General features: G+C 46.3%; 1 protein-coding gene across 1 annotated transcript in view; it reads right to left on the reverse strand.

The window, feature by feature from the left end:
* Positions 1-1,463: 1,463 nt before the first annotated feature.
* Positions 1,464-24,225, reverse strand: part of LOC144695632 (zinc-binding protein A33-like) — a 31,607-nt gene continuing 8,845 nt past the window's right edge. Inside the window, exons 5-6 of the mRNA XM_078566540.1 lie at positions 22,576-22,691; positions 1,464-2,020 (exon numbers count right to left, since the gene is read on the reverse strand). Of these exons, the coding sequence (XP_078422666.1) occupies positions 1,464-2,020; positions 22,576-22,691 (673 nt within the window). The remainder of the gene's footprint in view (positions 2,021-22,575; positions 22,692-24,225) is intronic.

Consider the following 24,225-nt stretch of genomic DNA (forward strand, 5'->3'; position numbering starts at 1 on the left):
ACAGGGACACACCCCACCCCCCCCCCAAAACACACACAGTGACCCCCCCCCCAACACACACACACATAGTGACAGCCACTCCCCCCACACACACACAGGGACCCCTACCCCAAACACACACACACATGGACCCCACCCCAAACTCACACACACAGGGACCCCCACCCCACACACACACTCACACACACACACACACACACACACAGACAGACCCCCCCCACACACACACACACAGGGACCCCCACCCGACACACACACACACACACACACACACACACACAGAGACCCCCACCCGACACACACACACACACACAGAGACACCCACCCCACTCACACACACACACACAACACAGAGACCCCCACCACCCCCTCCCCCCCACACACACACACACAGGGCCCCCCACCCCCCCTACACACACACACAGAGACCCCCACCCCCCACACACATGCAGGGACACACCCCCCCACACACACACACACAGCGACCCCCACCCCCCTCACACACACACACACAAACACGCACACAGCGACCCCCACCCCCCCCCCCCACACACACACACAGGGACCACCACCCCAAACAAACACAGAATGACCCACACCACAAACACATACACACAGCGACCCCCACCCCACACACACGCACACACAGGGACCCCCACACACACACACATAGTGACCCCCACCACCCCCCCCCACATACACACACACAGTGAACCCCCCATCCCCCACACACACACATAGTGACTCCCACCCCCCCATACAAACACATACACAGGGACCCCCACCCCAAACTCACACACACAGGGACCCCAACCCCAAACTCACACACACAGGGACCCCAACCCCACACAAACACTCACACACAGGGACCTCCACCCCACACACACACACACACACACACAGGGATCCCTACCCACCCCACACACACAGGGACCCCCACCTGACACACAGACACACACACACACAGGTACACCCACCCCACTCAAACACACTCACACACACACAGGGCCCTCCCCCCCACCCAACGCACACACACACACCGGGACACCCACCCGACACACACACACACAGGGACCCCCACCCAACACACACACACACACACACACACAGAGACCCCCACCCCAGTCACACACACACACACACAGACCCCCACCCCACTCACACACGCGCACACACACACACAGAGACCCCCACCCCACTCACACACACACACACACACCGGGACCCCCACCCGACACACACACACAGGGACCCCCACCCAACACACACACACACACACACACAGACAGACCTCCTCCCCACTCACACACACACACTGGGAACCCCCCCACCCAGTTCCCAGACAGGGTTTATTCCCGGAATGTTAACCTGGCTTCTCCCTCCACCTGTGACTGAGACCGACACCCATCAGTTTACAGCTGGCAGGAGGAAGGGAGCCGGTGTGATATTATGGGATGGATCCGTTAGTGACCTTTAACCCCGCAGATTCTCAGCGGGGCCGAGTTTTTCCCACCGTCAATATTCCATCGCAGACTGAAGAAGGGAAAGATTCTCCCAGTGAAAGTGTGGGTGAAAGTGTGGAGATGGGACATGTTGTCCGCATTGTAAAATGACACCTGTCCACCCTCATAGTCCAGGTAAACCCCGATCTTCCGGGGATTCACACTCGGGGTGAGGGCGGTCAGTGAGGGGGAGGTGGAGGCAAAATAACCTCTTCCGGGAAACAGCCCCACAATCCAGAATCCGGACTCGAGGATCAGGGAGTTTCCCCCTTTCCTCTTCACAGACTCTCGGGCCACTCCGAGCCCCCACCCAGTCTCCCCCACCCCCACCTCCACCTCCCAGTAATGTCTCCCTGATGTGAATCCCTCTAATCCCAGGACACATTCCCAGCGATCAAACCTCTCCGGGGTGTCAGGGAGCCGCTGCCGTTTGTCTCCAAGTCTCACACTGGTCCGGTCCTCAGACAGGATGAGCTGGGGATTCGCTGTGTTCAGATCCAGAGTCAGAGAGGCTGGAGCTGGGGGAAAGTTAAAATAACACAGTCAGTGATTTAGAGAGAGGGGCTGGGGAGGGGGAGAGAGTGTGAGGAAGGAGCCCGGAGGGAGAGAGGGGGAGAGGGAGCAGAGTGAGGGAGAGGAAGAGGTGGGAGAGAGTGAGAGCAGGAGGGATTGAGAACATGGAAGCAGGAGAGAGAGAGAGAAACCAGGATGACAGGGAGATTGGGAGAGTGGGTGAGAAAGAGAGGGTGGAGTAAAGAGAGCAGGAGCGGGGCAGGAAGTGTCTGGGGATCTGAGAGAGTGAGATGGAGGGGTAGAGAGTGCAGGGGGGCAGGGAGAGTGTGATGGTGTGAGAGAGCAAGATGGAGGGGTAGAGAGTGTAGGGGGGCAGGGAGAGTGTGATAGTGTGAGAGAGCAAGATGGAGGGGTAGAGAGTGCAGGGGGGCAGGGAGAGTGTGATGGTGTGAGAGAGCAAGATGGAGGGGTAGAGAGTGTAGGGGGCAGGGAGAGTGTGATGGTGTGAGAGAGCAAGATGGTGGGGTAGAGAGTGTAGGGGGGCAGGGAGAGTGTGATGGTGTGAGAGAGCAAGATGGAGGGGTAGAGAGTGCAGGGGGGGCAGGGAGAGTGTGATGCTGTGAGAGAGCAAGATGGAGGGGTAGAGAGTGTAGGTGGGCAGGGAGAGTGTGATACTGTGAGAGAGCAAGATTGAGGAGTAGAGAGTGCAGGGGGAGCAGGGAGAATGTGATGGTGTGAGAGAGCAAGATGGAGGGGTAGAGAGTGTAGGGGGGCAGGAAGAGTGTGATAGTGTGAGAGAGCAAGATGGAGGGGTAGAGAGTGTAGGGGGGCAGGGAGAGCGTGATGGTGTGAGAGAGAGAGGGGGAGCTGGAGGGTGAATGCAAAAGTGGGAGTGTGTGAAAAGAGAGGAGCAGGTTTAGCGACAGCAGCAGGATGGGAAGGAGAATGGGAAGGTGTGAGAGTGGGAGAGGTGAGAAAATGTGCAAGGCAGGAAAGAAAGCAGAAGGGGGAGAGGGAAAAGTGCGGAAGAGGGAAGGGAAAGCGTGTGAGGAGGGGACGGCGTTAGAGAGATATAGCGGAATGGTGAGGGAAGGAGGAAGGGGAGAGAGGTCTGGGTCAGTGGAAGAGAGAGCGAAAGGGCTGGAAAGGGACAATGGGTAGGGAATGGAGGTAGGGAACAGGAGGGACTGATGTTAGATCTAGCAGGAGGGGGAGGGGAGGGTGAGTGCATGGCAGGAGAGGGATAGAGTGTGTGGAAGGGGAGAGAGCAAGATTGTGGGAAGGGAAGAGGTAAGAAAGAGAGCAGAAGTTAAAGAGGGAGAGAGAAATGGAGAGTGGGAGGTGAGTGAGAGAGTGTGGTCAAGGGGAGTGAGAAAGTGTGTGTGGAGAGAAGGATGGGGGAGAAGTGGGAGAGCATGAGGGACAGGGAGTGGAAAGCAACAGTGGGGTGGGGGGCAAAGAATGTGAGAGGGGGAAGTGAGATTGTGAGAAGGAGAGCAGGAGGGTGAAAGATAATAAAATAAAAACAGAATTACCTGGAAAAACTCAGCAAGTCTGGCAGCATCGGTGGAGAAGAAATCAGTCAAAAAGATAATGTTGGGGAGAGATGGGGAGGAAACAGGAGGGGCAGGAGAGAAAGAGAGCTGGAGAGAGAGTGGGTGGGGAGTGATGCCTCCGAGAAGCAGTGTGAAAATGTCACCACACACGCTGTACACAATCTAAACCTGTAAGATACGAAACAAAATTAAATTAGAAGCACACTAGAATTAGGAACAAGAGTAGGCCATTCAGCCCCTCAAGCCTGCAACAGCATTTGACAAGATAATGGCTGATCTGATTGAATATATTCAACGACCCAGCCTCCACTGCTCGCTGGGGAAGAGAATTCCAAACTTAACGACCCTCTGACAGGAAACAAATTCTCTTCATCTCAGTCTTAAATGGGAGACCCCTAATTTTAAAACAGTCCCCAAGTTCCAGACTCCTCTCCAAAAGAAAGATCTGCTCAGCATCCACATTGTCAAATCCCCTCAGCATCTTACATGTTTCAGTAAGATCACGTCTCATTCATCTAAACTCCAACCTTTTGTCATAAAATAACCCCTCCGTACCAGGAATCAGTAAAGCGAGCCTTATCTGAACTGATTCTAATGTATTATCTGATTTCTTAAGTAAGGAGATCAAAATGGTACACAGTATTCCATATACATTCTCAGTAAGACCCTGTACAGGTGTAGGAACAATTGCATCATTTAATACTTGATTCCTCTAACAACAGACATCAACGTTCCATTTACCTTCCTAATCACTTGCTGTACCTGCATATTATTTTTTGTGATTGATGTACCAGAATGCCCAGATCCCTAGATCCCTCTCTGCTGTTGAGTTCTGCTGTCTCTCTTGGTATATTGCTAGGCCAGAGCCCAAAATGTGTTCCAGTCCTTGACAAGACCCTCAAATTTGGTTATGATGTGGTTAGTGACCATTAACTTTTTTTTGTTAGTTGACCAAATTTGAAATCCCAGTTACTTACTAAGAGAATAAAGCCTTAAGATGAATAAAGATAATAAATTAAGATAATAAAGCATTCCTCTCCCTCCCAGAAACATGATAGGGTCCCCCTTGTCCTCACTTATCACCCCACCAGCCTCCGCATTCAAAGGATCATCCTCCGCCATTTCCGCCAACTCCAGCATGATGCCACCACCAAACACATCTTCCCTTCACCCCCCCCTGGTGGCATTCCGCAGGGATCGTTCCCTCTGGGACACCCTGGTCCACTCCTCCATCACCCCCTACACCTCAACCCCCTCCCACGGCACCTTCCCATGCAATCGCAGAAGGTGCAACAGCTGCCACTTTACGTCCCCTCTCCTCACTGTCCAAGGGCCCAAACACTCCTTTCAAGTGAAGCAGCATTTCACTTGCACTTCCCTCAATTTAGTCTACTGCATTCGTTGCTCCCAATGCGGTTTCCTCTACATTGGAGAGACCAAACGCAGACTGGGTGATTGCTTTGCAGAACACCTTCGGTCTGTCCGCAAGCATTACCCAGACCTCCCTGTCGCTTGCCATTTCAACACTCCACCCTGCTCTCATGCCCAAATGTCCATCCTTGGCCTGCTGCATTGTTCCAATGAAGCTCAACGCAAACTGGAGGAACAACACCTCATCTTCTGACTAGGCACTTTACAGCCTTCTGGACTGAATATTGATATAATTTTAGATCATGAACTCTCTCCTCCATCCCCACCCCCTTTCCAATCCCCCCCTTTTTTTCCAATAATTTATATAGATTTTTCTTTTCCACCTATTTCCATTATTTTTAAATGTATTTTCATCCATTGTTTTATCTCAACCTTTTAGCCTTTTTCGATTCCTTCACCCCCACCCCACCCCCACACCCACCAGGGCTTTCTGTACCTTGCTCGTCCTGCTTTCTACCCTTAATTAGCACATTCCTTACACAATATTACCACCTTCAACACCTCTTTGTCCTTTTGTCTGTGACATCTTTTGGTTATCTCCACCTATCACTGGCCCTCTATCCAGCTCTACTTGTCCCACCCCCCACCACGCCTTAAACCAGCTTATACTTCACCTCTCTTCTATTTTTACTTAGCTCTGTTGAAGGGTCATTTGGATTCGAAACGTTAACTGTGTTCCTCTCCGCAGATGCTGCCAGACCTGCTGAGTTTTTCCAGGTATTGTTGTTTTTGTTTTGGATTTCTGGCATCCGCAGTTTTTTGCTTTTATTTTTAATTAAAGTCTTAAGATCCATGTTTTGAAACAAACAGAATAATTTTAATATTCAAGAGTCAACAAAGCAAACAGATAATACTATCTATTTTATATTCTAACATAAAGAATTAACATGAAATAAATATGGATTAACAGGAAAACTGTGGTTGAACACACCACAAAGCGCATATTTAATGACAGATGTGGCCAAGGCAAATCATATGAACTTTCTTATAATCCACCCAAATGTCAATGATCAACATTAAAAACCTCCCAGAAATAATGGAGGATCAAGGGACAAATATCAACAAGGAACTGAAACACAATATTTTTAGTAAAAGAAAAGTATTAGAGAAATTAATGGGGCTTAAAGTAGATAAATCTCCTGGACCTGATGATCTACATCCCAGAATGTTGAATGAGGTGGCTGGAGAGAAAGTCGGTGCATTGGTGTTCATCTCTCAAAATCCTATAGACCTTGGAATTGTTGCTGCAGATTGGAGGGTGGCAAGTATAACCCCACTATTAAAGAAATTAGGGACAAAGAAAAGGGGAAACTACAGACCTGTTAGCCTAACATCAATAGTAAGGTCAATGCTAGAATCATTAATAAAGGATGTGATAACAGGACACTTAGAAAATAATGGTAAGCTTGGGCAGAATCAACATGGACTTAATGAAAGGGAAATCATGTTTAACAAACCTGTTGGAGATTTTGGAGAATGTAACTAGCAGAATATGTAAGGGGTAACTGGGGGATGTGGTGTATTTAGATTTTCAAAAAGCTTTTGTTAACATCCCACACAAGAGTTTGGCAAACAAAATGAGAGCAAATGCAATTTGGTGGAATGTACAGGCATGGATTGAGAACTGGTTAACGGACAGAAAACAGAGAGTAGGAATAAATGGGTCATTTTCAGGTGGGCAGGTTGTGACTAGTGGGGTATCACTAGGATCAGTCCTTGGGCCCCAGATATTCATAATCCATTTCAATGATTTGGATGTTGGGATTAAATGTAATATTTCCAAGTTTCCAAATGTCACAAAACTAGATGGAAGTATCGGTTGTGAGCCGGATGCAGAAATGATTCCAGGAGATTTGGAGAGGCTCAGTGAGTGGACAAAAATGTGGCAGATGGAATCCAATGCGGAAAAATATGGGGGTATCCACTTTCGTGGCAAAAACAGAAATACACAGTATTTCTTAAATGGTGAGGGGCTGGGAAATGTTGAATGTCAAAGGGACTTGAGTGTCCTTGTTCATGGGTCACTGAAAGCTAACATGCAGGTACAGCAAGGAATATAGAATGCAAATGCCATGTTGGCCTTTATTGCAAGAGGATTTGAGTACAGGAGTAAAGGTGTTTTACTGCAATTATATAGAGCCTTGGTGATATTATGTGCAGTTTTGTTCTCCTTACCTAAGGAAAGATATACTTGCCATAGACTGAGTGTAATGAAGGTTCACAAATTAATTCCTGGAATGAAGGGATTGCCCTATGAGGAAAGATTAAATAGATGGGCCCATTACTCTCTGGAGTTTAGAAGAAGGAGAGGTGATCTCATTCAAATATACAAAATTCTTACAGGGCTTGACGGGGTAAATGCAGGAAGGATGTTTCCCTGGTTGATGTGGCGGGGGGTCGAGAACCAGGGGACACAGTTTCAAAATAAGGGGCAGGTCATTTAGGACCGAGATGAGGAGGAATTTCTTCACTCAGAGGGTGATGAATCTTTGGAAGTCTCTGTCCCAGACGGCTGTGGAGGCTCAGTCATTGAATATGTGCAAGACTGAAATGGATAGATTTCTACATATTAAAAACATCAATGGACCCGGGGATAGTGCAGGAAAATGGTGTTGAAATAGAAGATCAGCCATGATCTCATTGAATGGCGGAGTGGGTTCGAAGGGCTGGATGGTCTACTCCTGCCAAGAGCAGTTCTACTGCAGCAGCATGAAAGGGTTAAACGATTTTGGTTAGAATTGTCTTTTCAGAAAAGTAAAATATAAGCAGGAAAGGAGAACAGGAGAATAGCAGACGTGTTTTAGACAGGATAAGAAATGAGACGGGGCAAGGCAGGGGAACAAGGAACAAGATCAGGGAGTGAGCGGGTGTTGAAATCAGGAGACACAGACTCCTGCACAGTCAGTAAGATATGGTGGTCCTGCGAGGATGAGAACAATGTCTAGTGTCTGTACACACGGGAAATAAATGACCAAAGCCGAAGGCCTCTTTAAGCATGTGATTGTGAATTGACAAGATTAGATTATGAGTCTGTGAGTAACTGTGTATAAAAAGGAGGTTTCGCTGTAACCTGTACAGTTCGGTCTTGGACTGCCCAAGGCTGTCTCTCCCTGTGTACGCTTGAATCATAAATAAACAATCGTGGCCTGTACCTGAGTCTCCTGGTGGTTTGTAAGGCAAACTACAACTTGCTGATAGCAGTTCTGCTCCAGCATCTAAACACAGGCAGGGTCCCAGCTCCTCAGCTGAGCTGCTGCACCAACTGCTGCTCCCAGCTCTTTAAACTAAAGACAACTGAACACAAACCCTTGAACTGACCTGTGACCTGTGATCTCCCAGCAGTGGTCAGCCCCCTGCCCTGAGGCAGGATCTGAATATGTCAACCCTTGGACATTCTGAACCTTAAATGTTACAATCTCCAGTCAACACAAAGGTCACTCCCACAGCTGTGAACTTACAATCGCTCCACGCTGAAAATACAGTCAGAACTCCAACAATAAAGTTTTAATCATCCTCTCTATTAAAATAATATATTGCCTTGATATTCTTTCTGCCAAATGCACAAGTTCACGTTTTCCCAACATTGTAATCCATCCACTAACTTAAACTATCACTTAACCTATCTAAATCCTTTTGTAGACTCTTCGTGTGCTCTTGACAAGTTAATTTCCTAACTATCTTTGTGTCATCAACAATTTTGACTGCCATAAATTCGGTTCCTTTATCCAAGTCATTGATGTAGATTATAAATAGCTGAGGCCCCAGCACTGATCCATGTGACACTCCACTAGTTACAGCTTAGCAACCCAAACACAGGAGTGGGAGAGAGAGAGAGAGAATGTGTGAAAAGAGAGAGAGGAGAGGGATGGGTAGGGGAGGGAGAAAGGGTAATGGAGGAGTGAGAGATTGGGAGGGTGGGGGGTGAGTAAGTGGACAGAGTGAAGCCAGAGTTACCTGGAGGGGCAGTGACTGAGCTGGAGGGGGAGGGCTGAGACGGTGGAAGGGGGAGGGGAGAGGTTGGGATGTGGAGTGGAGACAGAAAGCTGGAGGGAAAGGATGGGGGATTGTGAGGAACTGTGTGCAGGACAGGGAGGACAGAGAAAGTATGGGATCGAGAGGGGGGAGTTAGAGCGAAATGGAAAGGAGAGACAGAGCGGAGGGAAGTGAGTGAGTGAGAAGATGGACCTGGAGTGGAGGATGTGTGGGAGCGGGTAAAGAGTGAAAACAGAGGGCACAGGAAGGGAGATGGTAGGGAGAGTGGAGCAGGGACACAGGAAAGTGAGGTGAGAGAGAAAGCAGTTGTGGAAGGAGGGTTGTGAGGAACATCTGCAGGAGGGGGAGGCAGAGAGTGTTGGAGAGAAAAAGAGATGAAGAGAGGACTGGTGAAGGGAGAGGGAGTGGGCGGCGAATATAGAGGGTGGAAGAGGGAAGAGAGCAGGGATGCAGGAAAAGAAAGTGCGGTGGGTGGAGGTTAGGAGACATTGGTTAGGGGAGGGGAGAGTGTGAAGGGGCCAGGCAGCAGTGGGAGGGGGTACCATCATGTCATCCAGCTGTGGACAGGAGTAATAAGGAGCTGAGAGACACACTGCTGCCCCTCACACCTCCACACTGAAAACAGGAAAATAACTGTGCTCAGTTGTTCACTGCCGCCCACATCCATGTCCAGAAAACCCAAGGGTCAGGGCTCGAGTCTCAGGACATCCCAATATCTGGACAGAGAACTGAAACAGCACCAACATTAGCAGATGGAGGGGGCCTAACGCCTGTTTTGGGGACTTCCCGAGTCCCTTAAAAACACCCCGACCCAATTATGAGACAGACTAGATCGTGGAATCTTACAGCACAGAAAGGGAACATTCAGCCCATCGTACTTGTACAGGCTTTGTGAAAGAACTGTCCAAATTAATCTCACAGCCCAGCTTCCTGCCCAGAACCCTGCATATGAGTCCATTTCAGAACATGCTCCATTCTCTTTTGAAAGTTACTATGGAATCTGCTGCCACCACATTTTTAGACCGTGAACTCCAGATCATGACAATAGTCTGTGAGGTTTAATTTTTCATCATTTCTCCTCTAATTCTTTTGCTAATTATTTTGAATCTCTGACCTTTAGTTACAGACACACTCACCAGAGTAAAAAGATTCTCCCGATCTACTATATAAAACCCCCATAATTTAAACCCCCTGCACTAAATCTCCCTTTAAACTTGTCTGTTCTAGGGAGAGCATTACCAGCTTATACAACTTATCCAGCAAACTAAAGTCCCCCATCAGTGCTATTGTGCTGGTAAATCACCCCTCTACAATGACTTGACACCCTTCCAAAAGTGTGGTGCCCAGAATTGCAGAAAATACCCCTCCTGAGGCCTATTTGAACTGCTCGTTGGTGCAAACACTGCCCCTGAAACTGCTCCTTTCTATACCTGTGCACTTGCACACAAGGAACAAGTTCTTTATTCTGATTTCCGAACCCACAAGGTGATCAAGAATCAGTGACAGAGGCTCCAAGGTGACATGGAGACACAGGGGGAGGGGGTGAAATTTGTCCTGGGTGGTTGTGCGACACGGGCAACACTGAAGTAGCAGCTCGGAACCCACTCCACTCAATATCTCCAATGGAGATTGACATTGAGCACGGTGTAAACTGGGTTACTGATTTGCTGTCTGATTTTCTCATATTGCGTTACCAATCAAACAAAATTTACTCTTTCTGGAGCTCTTATTGAACTGTTTAAAACTAAAGACAGTTTTAACTAAACAGGGACACACACACAGATATTTCAGGACATGTCATTGAGGTGGTGGATCACCAACAGACACTCCGTCTAAAACAACTTTCATAGACAACGGCCTCTCTGGATATTTGAGAATGGCTTTCTTCCTGCAGCCAGGGAAGCGTGACGTGGTCAGTCACAGGAAATCGTGCAGAGGAATTCATTCAGTGGACAGGCCTATGGTCGTGCGAATGGGCTATGGCACACGGATCTTACTGAACAACTGGTGTCATAAGTGTATTTATTATTACTTAGTGGGTTCATAAAGGTTTTGAGAGGTTGAGTAGATTGGGCCTGTACTTATCAAATCTGAGGGTTGGGAAGGCACATGGAGCTGGATCAGATTAGGGCCCAGAGTAACCAGGAGAGGTTCAAGGGTAACATAGGGGAGAGGAAGGTTGATATTGGGTGGGTCAAGGTGATGGGGGGAAGTTGAAGGGTGGTAGGGGAAGGGTGGAATTTGGCGGATCAAGTTTGGAAGGCAACGCACACCATTTTTCAAATCTGACGTTGACCACGCAGTTAATCAGTAAGTAAGATGCCTCGCAGTGGGAGGAGGGTCTTTTCAGGCACGTGGAGCTCAAGGTCAGCACAAATGGCCAACTAATGGCAGAGTTGTTCACTTTGGCAAGAAGAACAGAAGAACAGTATTACTTAAATGGAGAATGGCTGCATAATTCTGTGGCGCTGAGGGATCTAGGTGTTCTAGTGCAGAGAGGGAGTGAACATAAAAGTAAGCATGTTATTCTTCAGTTATATCGGGCATTGGTGAGATTGCACTTCGAATCCTGTGAGCAGTTTTGGTTTCCTTATTTAAGGAAGGATATAAATGCACTGGAGATGGTTCAAAGGAGGTTTACTAGATTGATACTTGGAATGGGTGGTTTGTCTTGTGTGGAAAGGTTGGACAGACTGGGCTTGTTTCCACTGGAGTTGAGAAGAGTGAGAGCTGCTTTGATTGAAGTATACAAGATCCTGAACAGCCTTGACAAGGTAGATGTCGAAAGGATGTTTCCTCTTGTGGGTGAGTCCAGACCTAGGGGTTACTACTTTAAAATTAGGGGGTGTCCTTTCAGGACACAGATGAGATTTTTTTTCTCTCAGAGGATAGTGTGAGTTTGGAATTCTCTGCCTCAGAAGGTGGTGGAGGCGGAGTCATTGAATATTTTTAAGGCTGAGGAAGATAGATTCTTGTTAGGCACAGGAATTAAAGTTTTATCGGGGTTAGATGGGAACATGGAAATCAAAACACAAGAATAGCCATGATCTTAGTGAATGGAGGAGCAGGCTCGAGGGGCTGAATGGTCTACTCCTGTTCCTATTTCTTATGTTCTTAAAAGGACATCCTAGTAATTATAAGGTAAATGGATGTCATCCATGCTCAGTCGTGTTCTCCTCTCTATGGTGAAGCTCATCCAGCAGCAGGTTTATGCCCAAGTCATGGTCTCAACACATCGAGACCCCAGCAAGGTATGGAGCTTCCATTCATTCTGTGCCATTCACCATCAGCTGCAGTCAGAGGCAGGGATGATTGGAGGGAGAGAGATGGATGCCTTCAAGGGGCATAAGTGGTGGAATGCAGCCAGCTCGTGACTCCAAACCTCCATTCCCCCAGTTGAATGGCCATGCCTGACAAGGACTCATGTGTTTAGTCTTTCTATGTTATCAGGGCAATGGTCTCCCTGTAGTGTCTTCAGGGTAGTGGAGGGTGTTGAAGGAACTACCTCGGTGATTGCTGTGCAGGCTCCTCAAGGACAAGGGATACCCCCAGCAAACATGGCTGATGATGTCAGTTCACCATCCGCAGAGCATTGCTGAGGAGATACAGTGATGCCTATACCTCCCCCAAGGTCCCTGATTGAGCAGGTGATTGAGCAGCTAAAGATGAGGTTCAGATGAGGGCTGTCCAATACTGAATATGTCTCAGATCATCGTTGTCTGCTGCACCCTGCACAGCCTCGCGTTTCAAAGGGGGATGTGTTGCCTGAGGGAGATATGGGGGAGCAAGGTGTCTGCTCCGATGAGAAGGACAATGAAGGGGATGGGAGGGCCAGGATGTGACCGAACCACATGCAGAGGCTATAGCAGGAATATGATGTGGCAGACAAACCCATACCAATCTGAGAGCTACCAGATTCCAGGCAGAGTAAGCTGCCAGGACATTTGTTGAACTTTTTGGTTTTCTATCCTTTGCTGGCTGAAAGGCCCCAGCACCTTCTTGTTTACTGACCATAGCTTTCTCAAATTTATTTATGAGAGCAGAATTAAATTACACTAGTTACCATCTTCCCTGCTGTTGGTTTGAGCCTTGCATGTGCTCAACTATGGTAAAATGCAGAACACTGGCACCAAATGCTCTTATTAGGATCTGCACAGCGCCCCATTCTCCTGCAGCCTCAGGCACCTGTAAGCAGAATTGTGACTTCACCGATGCACTGACAAAGTCCTGTACACAACAGCTGGGAAGGAATTTCAAATCTAAACTCGCCAGGGATGCACTCATGTCACCGTGACATGGTCCTCCACAAACCACTGGCACCTGGGAGTGGCCCAGAATGTATGCATCATGAGATCTTCCTGGGAATCGGCACAACCATGCAGGATTTGCCTTCCGTGAGCACATATCACCTGCTCGTTCAAATGATGAATGTCACAGGCTGTTGCCATGGAGCTCTCAAGGTCACATGTGTGCTCTGCACTAGCGAGAGACATGAGGTTGCTGCAGTTCCCAATGCTTTTTCACTCTGGCTTCTAGGATCCAGGTGGAATTGTCTAAATTGGTGCACTCTCCTGATTGGCTATCTGTGACATTCTGATTACACTTGTGTGTCACTGATTGGGAGCTGAAGCATTGGTCCCAAGTGCAGACCCAGAAGGATCCACTATTAAAGAAGTTCAAGGTGGCGGTGACCTTCAACGCCACCAGCATTGGATATCTTCCAAGTCCTTGTGGATGCAGCTCGTCGTGGAGAACCTGGCAGATGTGAGAATCGATATCCCGGGATAACACAAAGGCACCTCTGGCACTGCCTTTTTCTCATTTGCCGCTTAGAGCACTGCCTGCGATATACCCATGGGTGGGCCAATGGTCGCCATTTCAGTGGACCCTGTTCACCAGCATCTTGACTTTCCTGAGGCCGACTGCCTCTTGCTAACCCTGCCACCTGCTCTCAAAGGGGACCCGACCTGGCAGAGAACACTTTCAGGGAGAACCAGACAGGGAGGAGCAGCATGGAAACACTGTTTGGCTCGGAAATATTCACTGCTGCATGCATGTTGAGGAGGAATAATCATGTTGCTGCCCACGCCCCCTCACACCTCCCCCGGTCGCCGCTCACACATCATAATCACATATCCCTTGACATCTCTATCACGCCAATAAGTTTAGAGGTTAATTTGTAGCCCACTCACTGAGTGCCTCACCTGCACTAGGCTTTGCTGAGGTGCAAGCCCCCCAACCCTCCAATCGCAGAGACCCCTATAAGTCTCAGTCCTAGATGGCCTGAGCTTTAGTACAAGACCGTGATCTGTCATTGTGGATTCCACATCCAAAGTAAACTTCTTTCCTGCATGGACCCTTCACAGGACAGTTAGAGCTGCTGATGCTTCACATGGATCACTTCACAGTCCCCGGCACAGTCCAGCACACAGGCCAAATCTACTCTCTCTCTCCTCATGCTCGAAACAAATAATGGTCCTTCAATGATTTCCAATGCACTTTGGTTAGACACATGGCAGCATGATATCATCGCTATGACAGAAACTTGGCTTAAGGAGAGGCAAAAATTGCAGATCAACATCCTTGGATTTAGAGTTTACAGGCAGGGTAGAGAGGAGGATAAAAAAATTTGGGGCTCTAACATTATCTGTTCGAGAATCAATTACAGCTGAGAGGAGGGATGAGGTACTAAATGAAGCATCAAATGAGTCCATATGGGTGGAGGTCAGAAATAAAAAAGGGGCAGGCAAACACAGGAGTGTACTATAGACCCCCAAATAGCTGAAGGGAGCAAATATGTAGGCAAATTTCTGAGTGCAAACACAATAGGACAGTAATATTTGGGGACTTCAACTACCCTGATATAAAGAGGAATGTGAACAGTGTGAAGGGCACACAGGGCACAAAATTCTTGAACTGCATTCAAGAGAACTTTCTTCACCAGCATGTAACAAGCCGAACAAGAGGGGCACAATTCTAGATTTAAAATTAGGAAATGAAGCTGGGCAAGTGGATGAAGTAGCAGTGGGTGACCATTTTGGAGATACTGACCATAAGACAGTTCGATTTAACACCATTTTGGTAAAGGACAAAGAGAGAAAAGGAGTAAAAGTTCTAAATTGGGGGAAGACAAATTTTACAACGCTGAGAGGTGAACTGGCGAAAGCAGACTGGATACAGTTATTAGAAAAGAAAATATTGTCAAATCAGTGGGAGTTATTCAAAAGCGAGATTCTACGGGTGCAGTGTAGACATGTCCCCAAAAAGAAAGTGACGCTGCCAAATCTAGAGCCCTCTGGTTATCCAGAAGCCTACAGGCCAAGAAAAAGCTACAAAAAAGGCACATGATAGTCAAAAAAAGCTTAATACTGTGGAAAGCCTCGAGGAGTATATAAAGTACATGGGTGAAGTGAAAAGGTAAATTAGGAAAGCAAAGAGAGGATTTGAAAAAAATATTGGCTGGTAAAATCACAGAAAACCCAAAGATGTTTACTGGTACATTAAGAGCAAGAGAGTAACTAAGGAAAAGTTAGGGCCTATCAGAGATGTACATGGTAACCTGTGCATTGATGCTGAAGATTCGGGCAGTGTTCTCAATGAGTACTTTGTCTCGGTCTTCACTAAAGAGAGGGATGAGGCAGATATTCTAGTTCAAAAGGAGGAGCGTGAAATATTAAGTACAAATAGCAAAGTGAGAGAGGAAGTAACAGAAGAACTGACAACAAGGAGGATTGATGAGGTTAGTGGAGTGAATGTTGTCTATATGGATTTTGGTGGGGCATTTGACAAGGTCCCACATGGCTGACAGGTGACGAATTTGAGATCCCATGGGTTACACGGAAGGTGGCGAGTTGAGTCCAAAATTGGCTCAGCTAGAGGAAACAAAGGGTAATTGTCAATAGATGGTTTCGCGAAAGGGAAATGATTTCCAGTGGTGTTTGATAGGGCTCAGTGTTGGAGCCTTTGCTGTTTATTGCATATATTAATGATTTGGATTAAATGTGGGAGGTATGATTGGGAAAGTTGCAGATGACACAAAAATTTGCTGTGTAGGTGAAAGTGAAGGGAGTAGATGTTTTCTCCAGAATGATGTCCATGGTTTTGTTGAGTGGGCAAATTGAATTCAATCCGAACAAGTGTGAGGTAATGCATTTGGGGAGGGAAAACAAATCAAGGGAATACTTAATAAATCAGAGGATATTGAGAGGGGTCGAGGAAGTGAGAGATTTTGGCGTGCCTGTCCATATGTCCTGGAAGGTGTCGGGACAGGTGGATACAGTGGCCAAGAAAGAATATGGAATGCTTTCCTTTATTGCACAAGGTATTGAAGTCAAAGGCAGGGATGTTGAGATGGAACTGTATAAAATGTTGTTTAGGCAACGGCTGGATTTTTGTGTACAGTTCTGGTCACCATGTTACAGGAAGGACATAATTGCTCTGGAGAGAGTACAGAGGAGATTTACAAGCATGCTGCCAGGGCTTGAAATTTGCAGCCGTGAGGAAAGATTGGATAAGCTAGCGTAGCTTTCTTCAGAATAGAGGAAACTGAGGGATGACCTAATTGAGGTGTACAAAACCATGAGGGGCCCAGATAGGGGAGATGGGAAAGACCTGTTTCCCCAGCTCAGGAGTCAATTACCAGGGGGCATAGATTTAAGGTGATTGGTAGAAGGTTCTGAGGGGACATGAGGAAAATCTTTTTCACGCAGAGGGTGGTGGGCATCTGGAATTCACTGCCTGAATTGGTGATTGGAGCTGAAATGCTGAACGAATTTAAAAGGTACATGGATCTGCACCTGTAGTGCTGTAACTTGCAAGGCTGTGGACCAGGTGCTGGAAGGTGGGATTAAAATGAGCAGCAATTTCTCCTTTTTTGGCCAGTGTAGACACAAAGGGCTGAATGGCCTCCTACCGCACTGTAACCTTTCTATGGTTCAATGGTTGGAAACCTTTTATGTGAGGCCTACTGCCACCCTTGATAAGGAGATGAGCAGGCCACACATCTCCATGTGAGTTCTGACAAAGGCTTTAGGCAAACGGTCAAACAATCCTACACTCAAATCCCTCTTGCAGTCAAGACTAATGTACCATTGCCACCTTACTTGCTGCCTTCACCTTCATGTCAGCTCAAAATGACATCTCAACGAAGGAATGGCATTCATGACTAAACATTGCCACCAAAGCTTCCTCTAGTTATGTAGGGCAGCCTCTGGTTTTCCACTGTTAAGAAGACAGGATAGAGCTTCAGTCTCTTAGCTTTCAAACAGCATCTACTGTGTTCATTGCCACTCACATAGAAGATTTAACACCCCTCGAGTACTCGTGGCATCCACCCACATCTAACATCAGGGCAACAACTGCATGTGAAACAATGACCTTGATCAACACAATTTCAGAGGTCAGAACATGGTGAGCTGCAAGAAATGTGGTTTGCATGAGGAGTGACCAGGCAGCATACTCACAACCGATGGCCAGAGCTTATCCACGCTCATGTGGGATTATTGAGCAATCACTATGTTGATAATGAGGGAGAACTGAATCTATGGGAGTTCCTGACCGGGCACTGACGGGGGCCATCATTTTGAGTGTTAAATGCCGGTGATCATTGAAGCAAATGGCAGCAAGATGGAATCCAGGAGACTTCCAAACAGTGAAAGTGAACATATATTTACAAGAGTCCAAACTATATACAATGAGTGCTCCCCCCTGCCACCTGTTTGCTTTTAATACTTCTTAATTTTATCTTAACCTACCGCTAGGTGCAGCCCTTAAATCCACAGCAGAGGTGGAAGCAGCCTGCTGACTGCTACACCCTGTTTTCCAGGTATCTTTAAATAAGGACGCCTGGACTGCGAACCCATGAGGTAATGAATGGGGACAGCAACTTCCTGCCCGCCCTCAACACCAGATTATCCATGCTCCACTTCGATGAATCAGTAATAAGCTGAAGAGGGCAAGATCACCCATGTTCAGCCACCCTGCCTGACAGTGGGAATCACTTCCACTTCTGTGCCCATCGCCGAACGTCGCCTTTAGAGTGGAAGATTCCCCCTGTTAACTCTGATTCTCTCTCCAAAGATGCTGCCTGACCAGCATTTCCAGATTTTTCTGTTTTTACTTCAAAAACTGCAGTTCTGCCACATCCAATCATCAATGAGGGTGGACAATTAAACTACTCACTGGAGGAGGAGGCTTCATTTGCATTTCCAGGCACAGTGAGGGGTGAGCCCCGCATGTCATACAAAAGACAAGCCTGAAACAACAGCAACCATTTTCAACCTGAAATGTCGAGTGGATGATCCATCTTGGTCTCCTTCCAATGTCACCAATGTCACAGATGCCAGTCTTCAGCTGATTCATCTGACATCACATGATCACAAGCAATGGATTAACTCACTGGATAGAGCAAAGGCTCTGGGCTCAGACAACATCTCAGCTGCAGTACTGAAGATTTGAACTCCAAAATTAGCTACACCCATAGCCAAGTTGTTCCAGTAGAGTTACAACACAGGCATCTCCCCAGCAATGAGGGAAATTGCCCAAGTATATCCTGTCCATAAAAAGCAGGACAAATCCAAAATGGCCAATCACTGATCCAACAGTTTACTCTCAATCGTCAGACAAGTGTTGCCAACAATGCCATCAAATGGCATTTACACAGCAATAAAATGCTTATCAATTCTCAGTTTGCATTCCGGCAGGGCCACTTGGCTCGAGTTCCCTTACAGACTTTGTCCATCATGGACAAAAGAGCTGAAAGCCAGTGATAAGGTGTCATTAGCAGTCAGGGAATCACCATTTATAGGATTCATATCAGCACAAAAGCAGATATTTGCAGTTTTTGGAGATCAATAATCTCAGCCCTGGTGATCACTGCAGGAGTTTGTCAGGTTAGTGTCCTCAACCCACCAATCTTCAGCTGTTTTCTCAATAATCTGCCTTCCATCAATTGACATGACGGTCACTGATGATTGCACAATGTTCAGCACCATTTTCAACATCTTTGATACTGAAGCAGTCGGGGGCTGCATACTATAAGACCTGGACAGCATTCAATCTTGTGCTGATGAGTGGTACGTAACATAAGCGCTAGGAAATGATTATCACAAACAAAAGAGAATCTAAGCATCATCCTTGACATTCAGCTGAATTTCCATCACTCTACCCCCACCATCAACACCTTGGGGATTACCATGAAACAGACACTGAGCAGTGTGAGCATATAGACACTATGGTTATAAAGGCAAGCCAGGGATTGTAAGAAAGGTACTGCAATAACTATGGGCGGTGTTAATCTTCATACTGATTGGATAAATCAAATTGGAAAAGGTAGCCTGAGGATGAGCTCATAGGTTGCACTCAGGACAGTTTCTTAGAAAAAAATATGTTCTTGAACCAACCAGGAAACAGGCTATTTTAAACCTGGTAATATCTAATGAGACAGGATTAAAGAATTACCTCATGGTAAAAGATCCTATGGGTAAGAGAGATCATATAGGATAAAATTTGACATTCAGTTTGAGGGTGAGCAATTTAGGTCTGAAACTAGTGTCTTAAACTTAAATGAAGACAATTGCATGGGTATGAAGACAGCGTTGGCTAAAGTGGATTGGGAAAATAGTTTAAAGGTAAGATGGTAGAGGAACAGTGGCAGGCGTTTAAGGAGATACTTCATAACTCCCAGCAAAGATATATTCCATCCAGAAAGAAAGACTCAGTGAACAGAGTGCTCTATCTGTGGCTAACTAAGGAAGTTAAGGATGATGTCAAATTGAAAGAAAAGATGTACAATGCTGCTAAGATTAGTGGTAGTCCAGAAAATTTGGAAAAGTTTAGAAACCTGCAAAGGATGAGTAAAAAAAAAAGAGGGAGAAATTGGAGTGTGAGAGAAAACTTACAAGAAAGCTAAAACAGACAGTAAAAGCTTCTGCAACTATGTCAAAAAGAAGGGTAATGATGGTGAGTGCTGGCCTCTCAGAGGGTGAGACTGGGGAATTAATACTGGGAACCTGGGGCATGGCAGAGACTTTGAACAATTATTCTTCAAAGTAGAAGTGACAAAAAAGCATCCCAAGAAAAATAAGGGCAAAAGGGAGGGAGGAATTTGAAACAATCATGATCAGTCGAGAAAAAGTAGTAGGAAAACTACGAAAGGGATTAAAGGCTGACAAGAACCTTGGACCTGATGACTTGCATCATTGGGTCTGAATGGAAGTGGCTGAATGGAATGGTTGTTGTGATCTTCCAAAATTCCCTAGATTCTGGAAAGTTCACAACGGACTGCAAAGCCATGAATGTCACATCACTGTTCAAGAAAGGAGGGGGAGAGAAATCAGTGAACTACAGGCCAGCTAATCTAACATCTGTCATTGGGAAAACCCTGGGAATCTTTATTTTAAAAAGTAGTAGCAGGACATTTAGAAATCGTTCCATTATCAGGCAGAGTCAACATGTTTTTGTGAAAGGGAAATCATGTTTGACAAATTTATTAGAGTTCTTTGATGATGTAACAAGCATGGTGGATAATGGGGAAGCAGTAGAAGTAGTGTATTTTGATTTCCAAAAGGCATTCGATAAAGTGCCGCACAAAAGTTAAATGCAGAAGATAAGAGCTCAAGGTGTTAGGGGTGATATAATGGCATTGATAAATGATTGGCTAACTGGCAGGACACAGAGAGCCAGGGGAAATAGGTCATTTTCAGACTGGCAAATTGTAACTAGCGGATTTCCGCAATGATCAGTGCTTGGGCCTCAACTATTTATGATCTATATGCGTGACATATTAGAAGGACAGACTATATTGCAGACAAATTTGCTGATGATAATATACAGGAATGCAATCATGAGGGGGTTTTAAGGTGTCTGCAAAGGGATATGGAGAGGTTAAGTGGTAAAAACTGGCAGCTGGAGCATAATGTGGAGCATGACTTTTTCAGGAAGAACTGAAAAGTATAATATTATTTAAATGGGGAGAAATTGCTGAATACTGGAGTACAAGGGGATCTTGTACATTAATCATAAAAGTTTGGCACAAGAATACAAGGAGTATGAGCATGAGTAGGTCATTTGCCCATTGACCTGCTCCACCATTCGATAAGATCATGGTTGCTCTAATTGTGGCCTCAACTCCACTTTTCTGACTACCTCCCTAACCAGGTATGGAAAGCTATTAATAAGCAAATGGAATGTTGTCCTCTATTGAAAGGGAGATGGAGCATAATAATGGAGAACTCTTGAGAGAGCTGTATAGGGCATTGGCGAGAGTAATGGTACAGTACGGTTTCCTTACTTAAAGGAGATATATATTTATCTTCGAAACAGTTCAAAGAAGGTTCACTAGGCTGATTCCTGGGATGAAGGAGTTGTCTTTTGAGGAAAGGTTGAGCAGGTTAGGCCTGTACTCTTGAAGTTTTAAAAAATGAGAGGTGATCATATTGAAGCATATATGATTCTGAGGGAGCTTGACAGGGGACATACTGGGAGGGTGTTTCCACTAGTTGGGGAATCTAGAAGCAGGGGACAAAGTTTATAAATAAGGGGTCTGTCTCCCTTTTAAGAAAGAGACGAGAGGGAATTTTTTCTCTTGGAGGGAAGTTAGCGTTTGGAATTCTCTTCCACAGAGAGCAATGGAGACCAAGTTGTTTTATTTGGTCAGGGCTGAATTAGACAGATTTTTGATCGATAGTGGAGTGAAGGGCTACAGGGGACAGGAAAAAAGGGCAGTTAAGGCCATGATCTTATCAAATGGCAGAGCAGGTTGAGCCAAATGGCTTATTCCTACGCCTATTTCTTATGACCTTTTGATGATCACACTACCACAACCCCTCACTGGAGGAACATCGGATTTCTTGTTTCTCCCACACCTCCGCCCACCTCTGCCTAACAAGGACCACCGAGCACCTTTCCACACAACAGACCTATGACAAACTGGACAATGACATTATACTGCAGCTCAACCCTCAGAATGGATTGGGCTTCTGATGAATGTCATAGAAAAAGCAGTGGGTTCACTGTTTCACTACCTGCTCGATCAATGGGGTCACTCAAAAAATCAACCTCGTTCAACCCAAACCGCTGTGTCCCCTCCCTTTTCTAAATTTGACGTTATCCTTACATTGATGCAGACTCTGTGATTGTGAAAACTATGAATGTTCATCCCCTCTGTACTGTTTCAATCTTGAACACTTGGATAAAACCCCTGGTGTCCTCCCTTTTCCAGTGCAGACTCACTTCCTCGTGACTAAGGAATTTAATTCCACTTCACGCATTCGCTCTCTTTTCACACATTCTCTTCAAAGTCTGCATGACTTCCTGATTATACATTGATGAAAAATGTTCCCAGAATTCCAGTCCAATCTCCTCTACAAATACTATTTCACATCCTGAGATCCGTGCTCTATTCCTCTGATTACATAGATCCCTTCACTGCTTTGACACACAGTGCTGATGGCTTCAGACACTTACCCAGAGGAAGCCACAGAAAGCAAAATATAAGAATGGAGTCTCCAGGGATTAACAACCGGCAATGTGAGTGTTTAATCTGGGGCCTATGATCAAGAAAATTAATATAGGAGTTTTACCGGGGTTGATGAAGTTTATCATTTCTCTCCACGCTGTGTACTGTAGCGGGCCTTTGAACTTTCCGATAGTCAGGGCAGCATTAGACACTGAGAGCCCATGACCGTCATCACTAATCCTGTTAATATGAAACAGTTTCTGTCATAAATTCATCATATTAGAACACTTTAGGCATGATTTTAGACATGAAATGCAAGGGCAGAGTATGGAAATACCCATGTCCTGAAAAAGGCCCATAGCCTGATAACAGATTACTTACCGGGATATGACAAATCACAGGAGAAGATAAACATTTAGCCTGTCCACTTGCTGTATTACAAACAAAGCTTGTAGAATAAAGGCAATGGCTGAAAACGTCTCCACAACTCTCCGAGACACCTGCGCTCCTCTACTTCTGGCCTCTTGAATTTCCCTGATTTTAATCACTCCACAATTGGCAGGTGGACCGTCAGCTGCCAAGGCCCTGAACTCTGAAATTCTGAAAGCTTTCTGCCTTTCTATCTCTATTTCTTCCTGTAAAAAGCTTTAAAACATACCTCTGTCATCGGTATTAATATCTCCTTGTGGTTCGGTGTCAGTTTTGCTGTATATCTTAAAACAAGTTTCAGCTGTTGTGTTGATTTTTCTAATTCATTCACAGGATGTGGCCTTCACTGCTATGCCAGCATTTATTGCCCATCCCTTATTGCACTTTCAGAAGGCGATGGTGAGCTGCCTTCTTGAACCGCTGCAGTCCACATGTTGTAGGTACACCCATGGTGCTGTTCGGGAGGGAGTTCCAGGACTTTTACAGTGAAGGAACGGTGATATATTTCCAAGTCAGGATAATGTGAGGCTTGGAGGGGAACTTCCAGGTAGTGGCGTTCCCATGCATCTGCTGCCCTTGTCCATCAGCAGTCATGGATTTGGAAGGTGTTGTCTAAGGAGCCTTGGTGAGGCCCTGCAGTACATCCTGTAGATGGTACACACTGCTGCCCCTGTTCGTCAGTGTTGGAGAGAATTAATGTTTGTGGATGAGATGCCAATTAAGTGGGCTTCTTTGTCCTGGATGGTGTCAAACCTTTCGAATGTTATTGGAGCAGCACTCATTCAGACAAGTGGAAAGTATTCCATCACACTCCTGACTTTTGTCTTCTGGATGGTGGACAGGCTTTGGGGAGTCAGGAGGCGAGTTAGTCACCGCAGGATTCCTAGTCTCTGAACAGCCCTTGTAGCCACAGTATTTATACAGCAAATCCAGTTCAGTTTCTGATCAATTGTAACGCCTAAGATGGTGACATTGGGGGATTCACAGAATCATAGAATCACACAGTGCAGAAGAGGCCCTTCGGCCCATCGAGTCTGCACCGACACGTGAGAAACACCTGACCTACCTACCTAATCCCCTTTACCAGCACTTGGCCCATAGCCTTGAATGTTATGACGTGCCAAGTGCTCATCCAGGTACTTTTTAAAGGATGTGAGGCAACCCGCTTCCACCACACTCCCAGGCAGTGCATTCCAGATCATCACCACCCTCTGGGTAAAAAACCATTTCCTCATATCCCCCCTAAACCTCCTGCCCTTCATCTTGAACTTATGTCCCCTTGTGACTGGCCCTTCAACTAAGGGGAACAGCTGCTTCCTATCCACCCTGTCCATGCCTCTCATAA

This window comes from Cetorhinus maximus, chromosome 21, assembly GCF_964194155.1.
Source record: "Cetorhinus maximus chromosome 21, sCetMax3.hap1.1, whole genome shotgun sequence".
Lineage (NCBI taxonomy): Eukaryota > Metazoa > Chordata > Chondrichthyes > Lamniformes > Cetorhinidae > Cetorhinus > Cetorhinus maximus.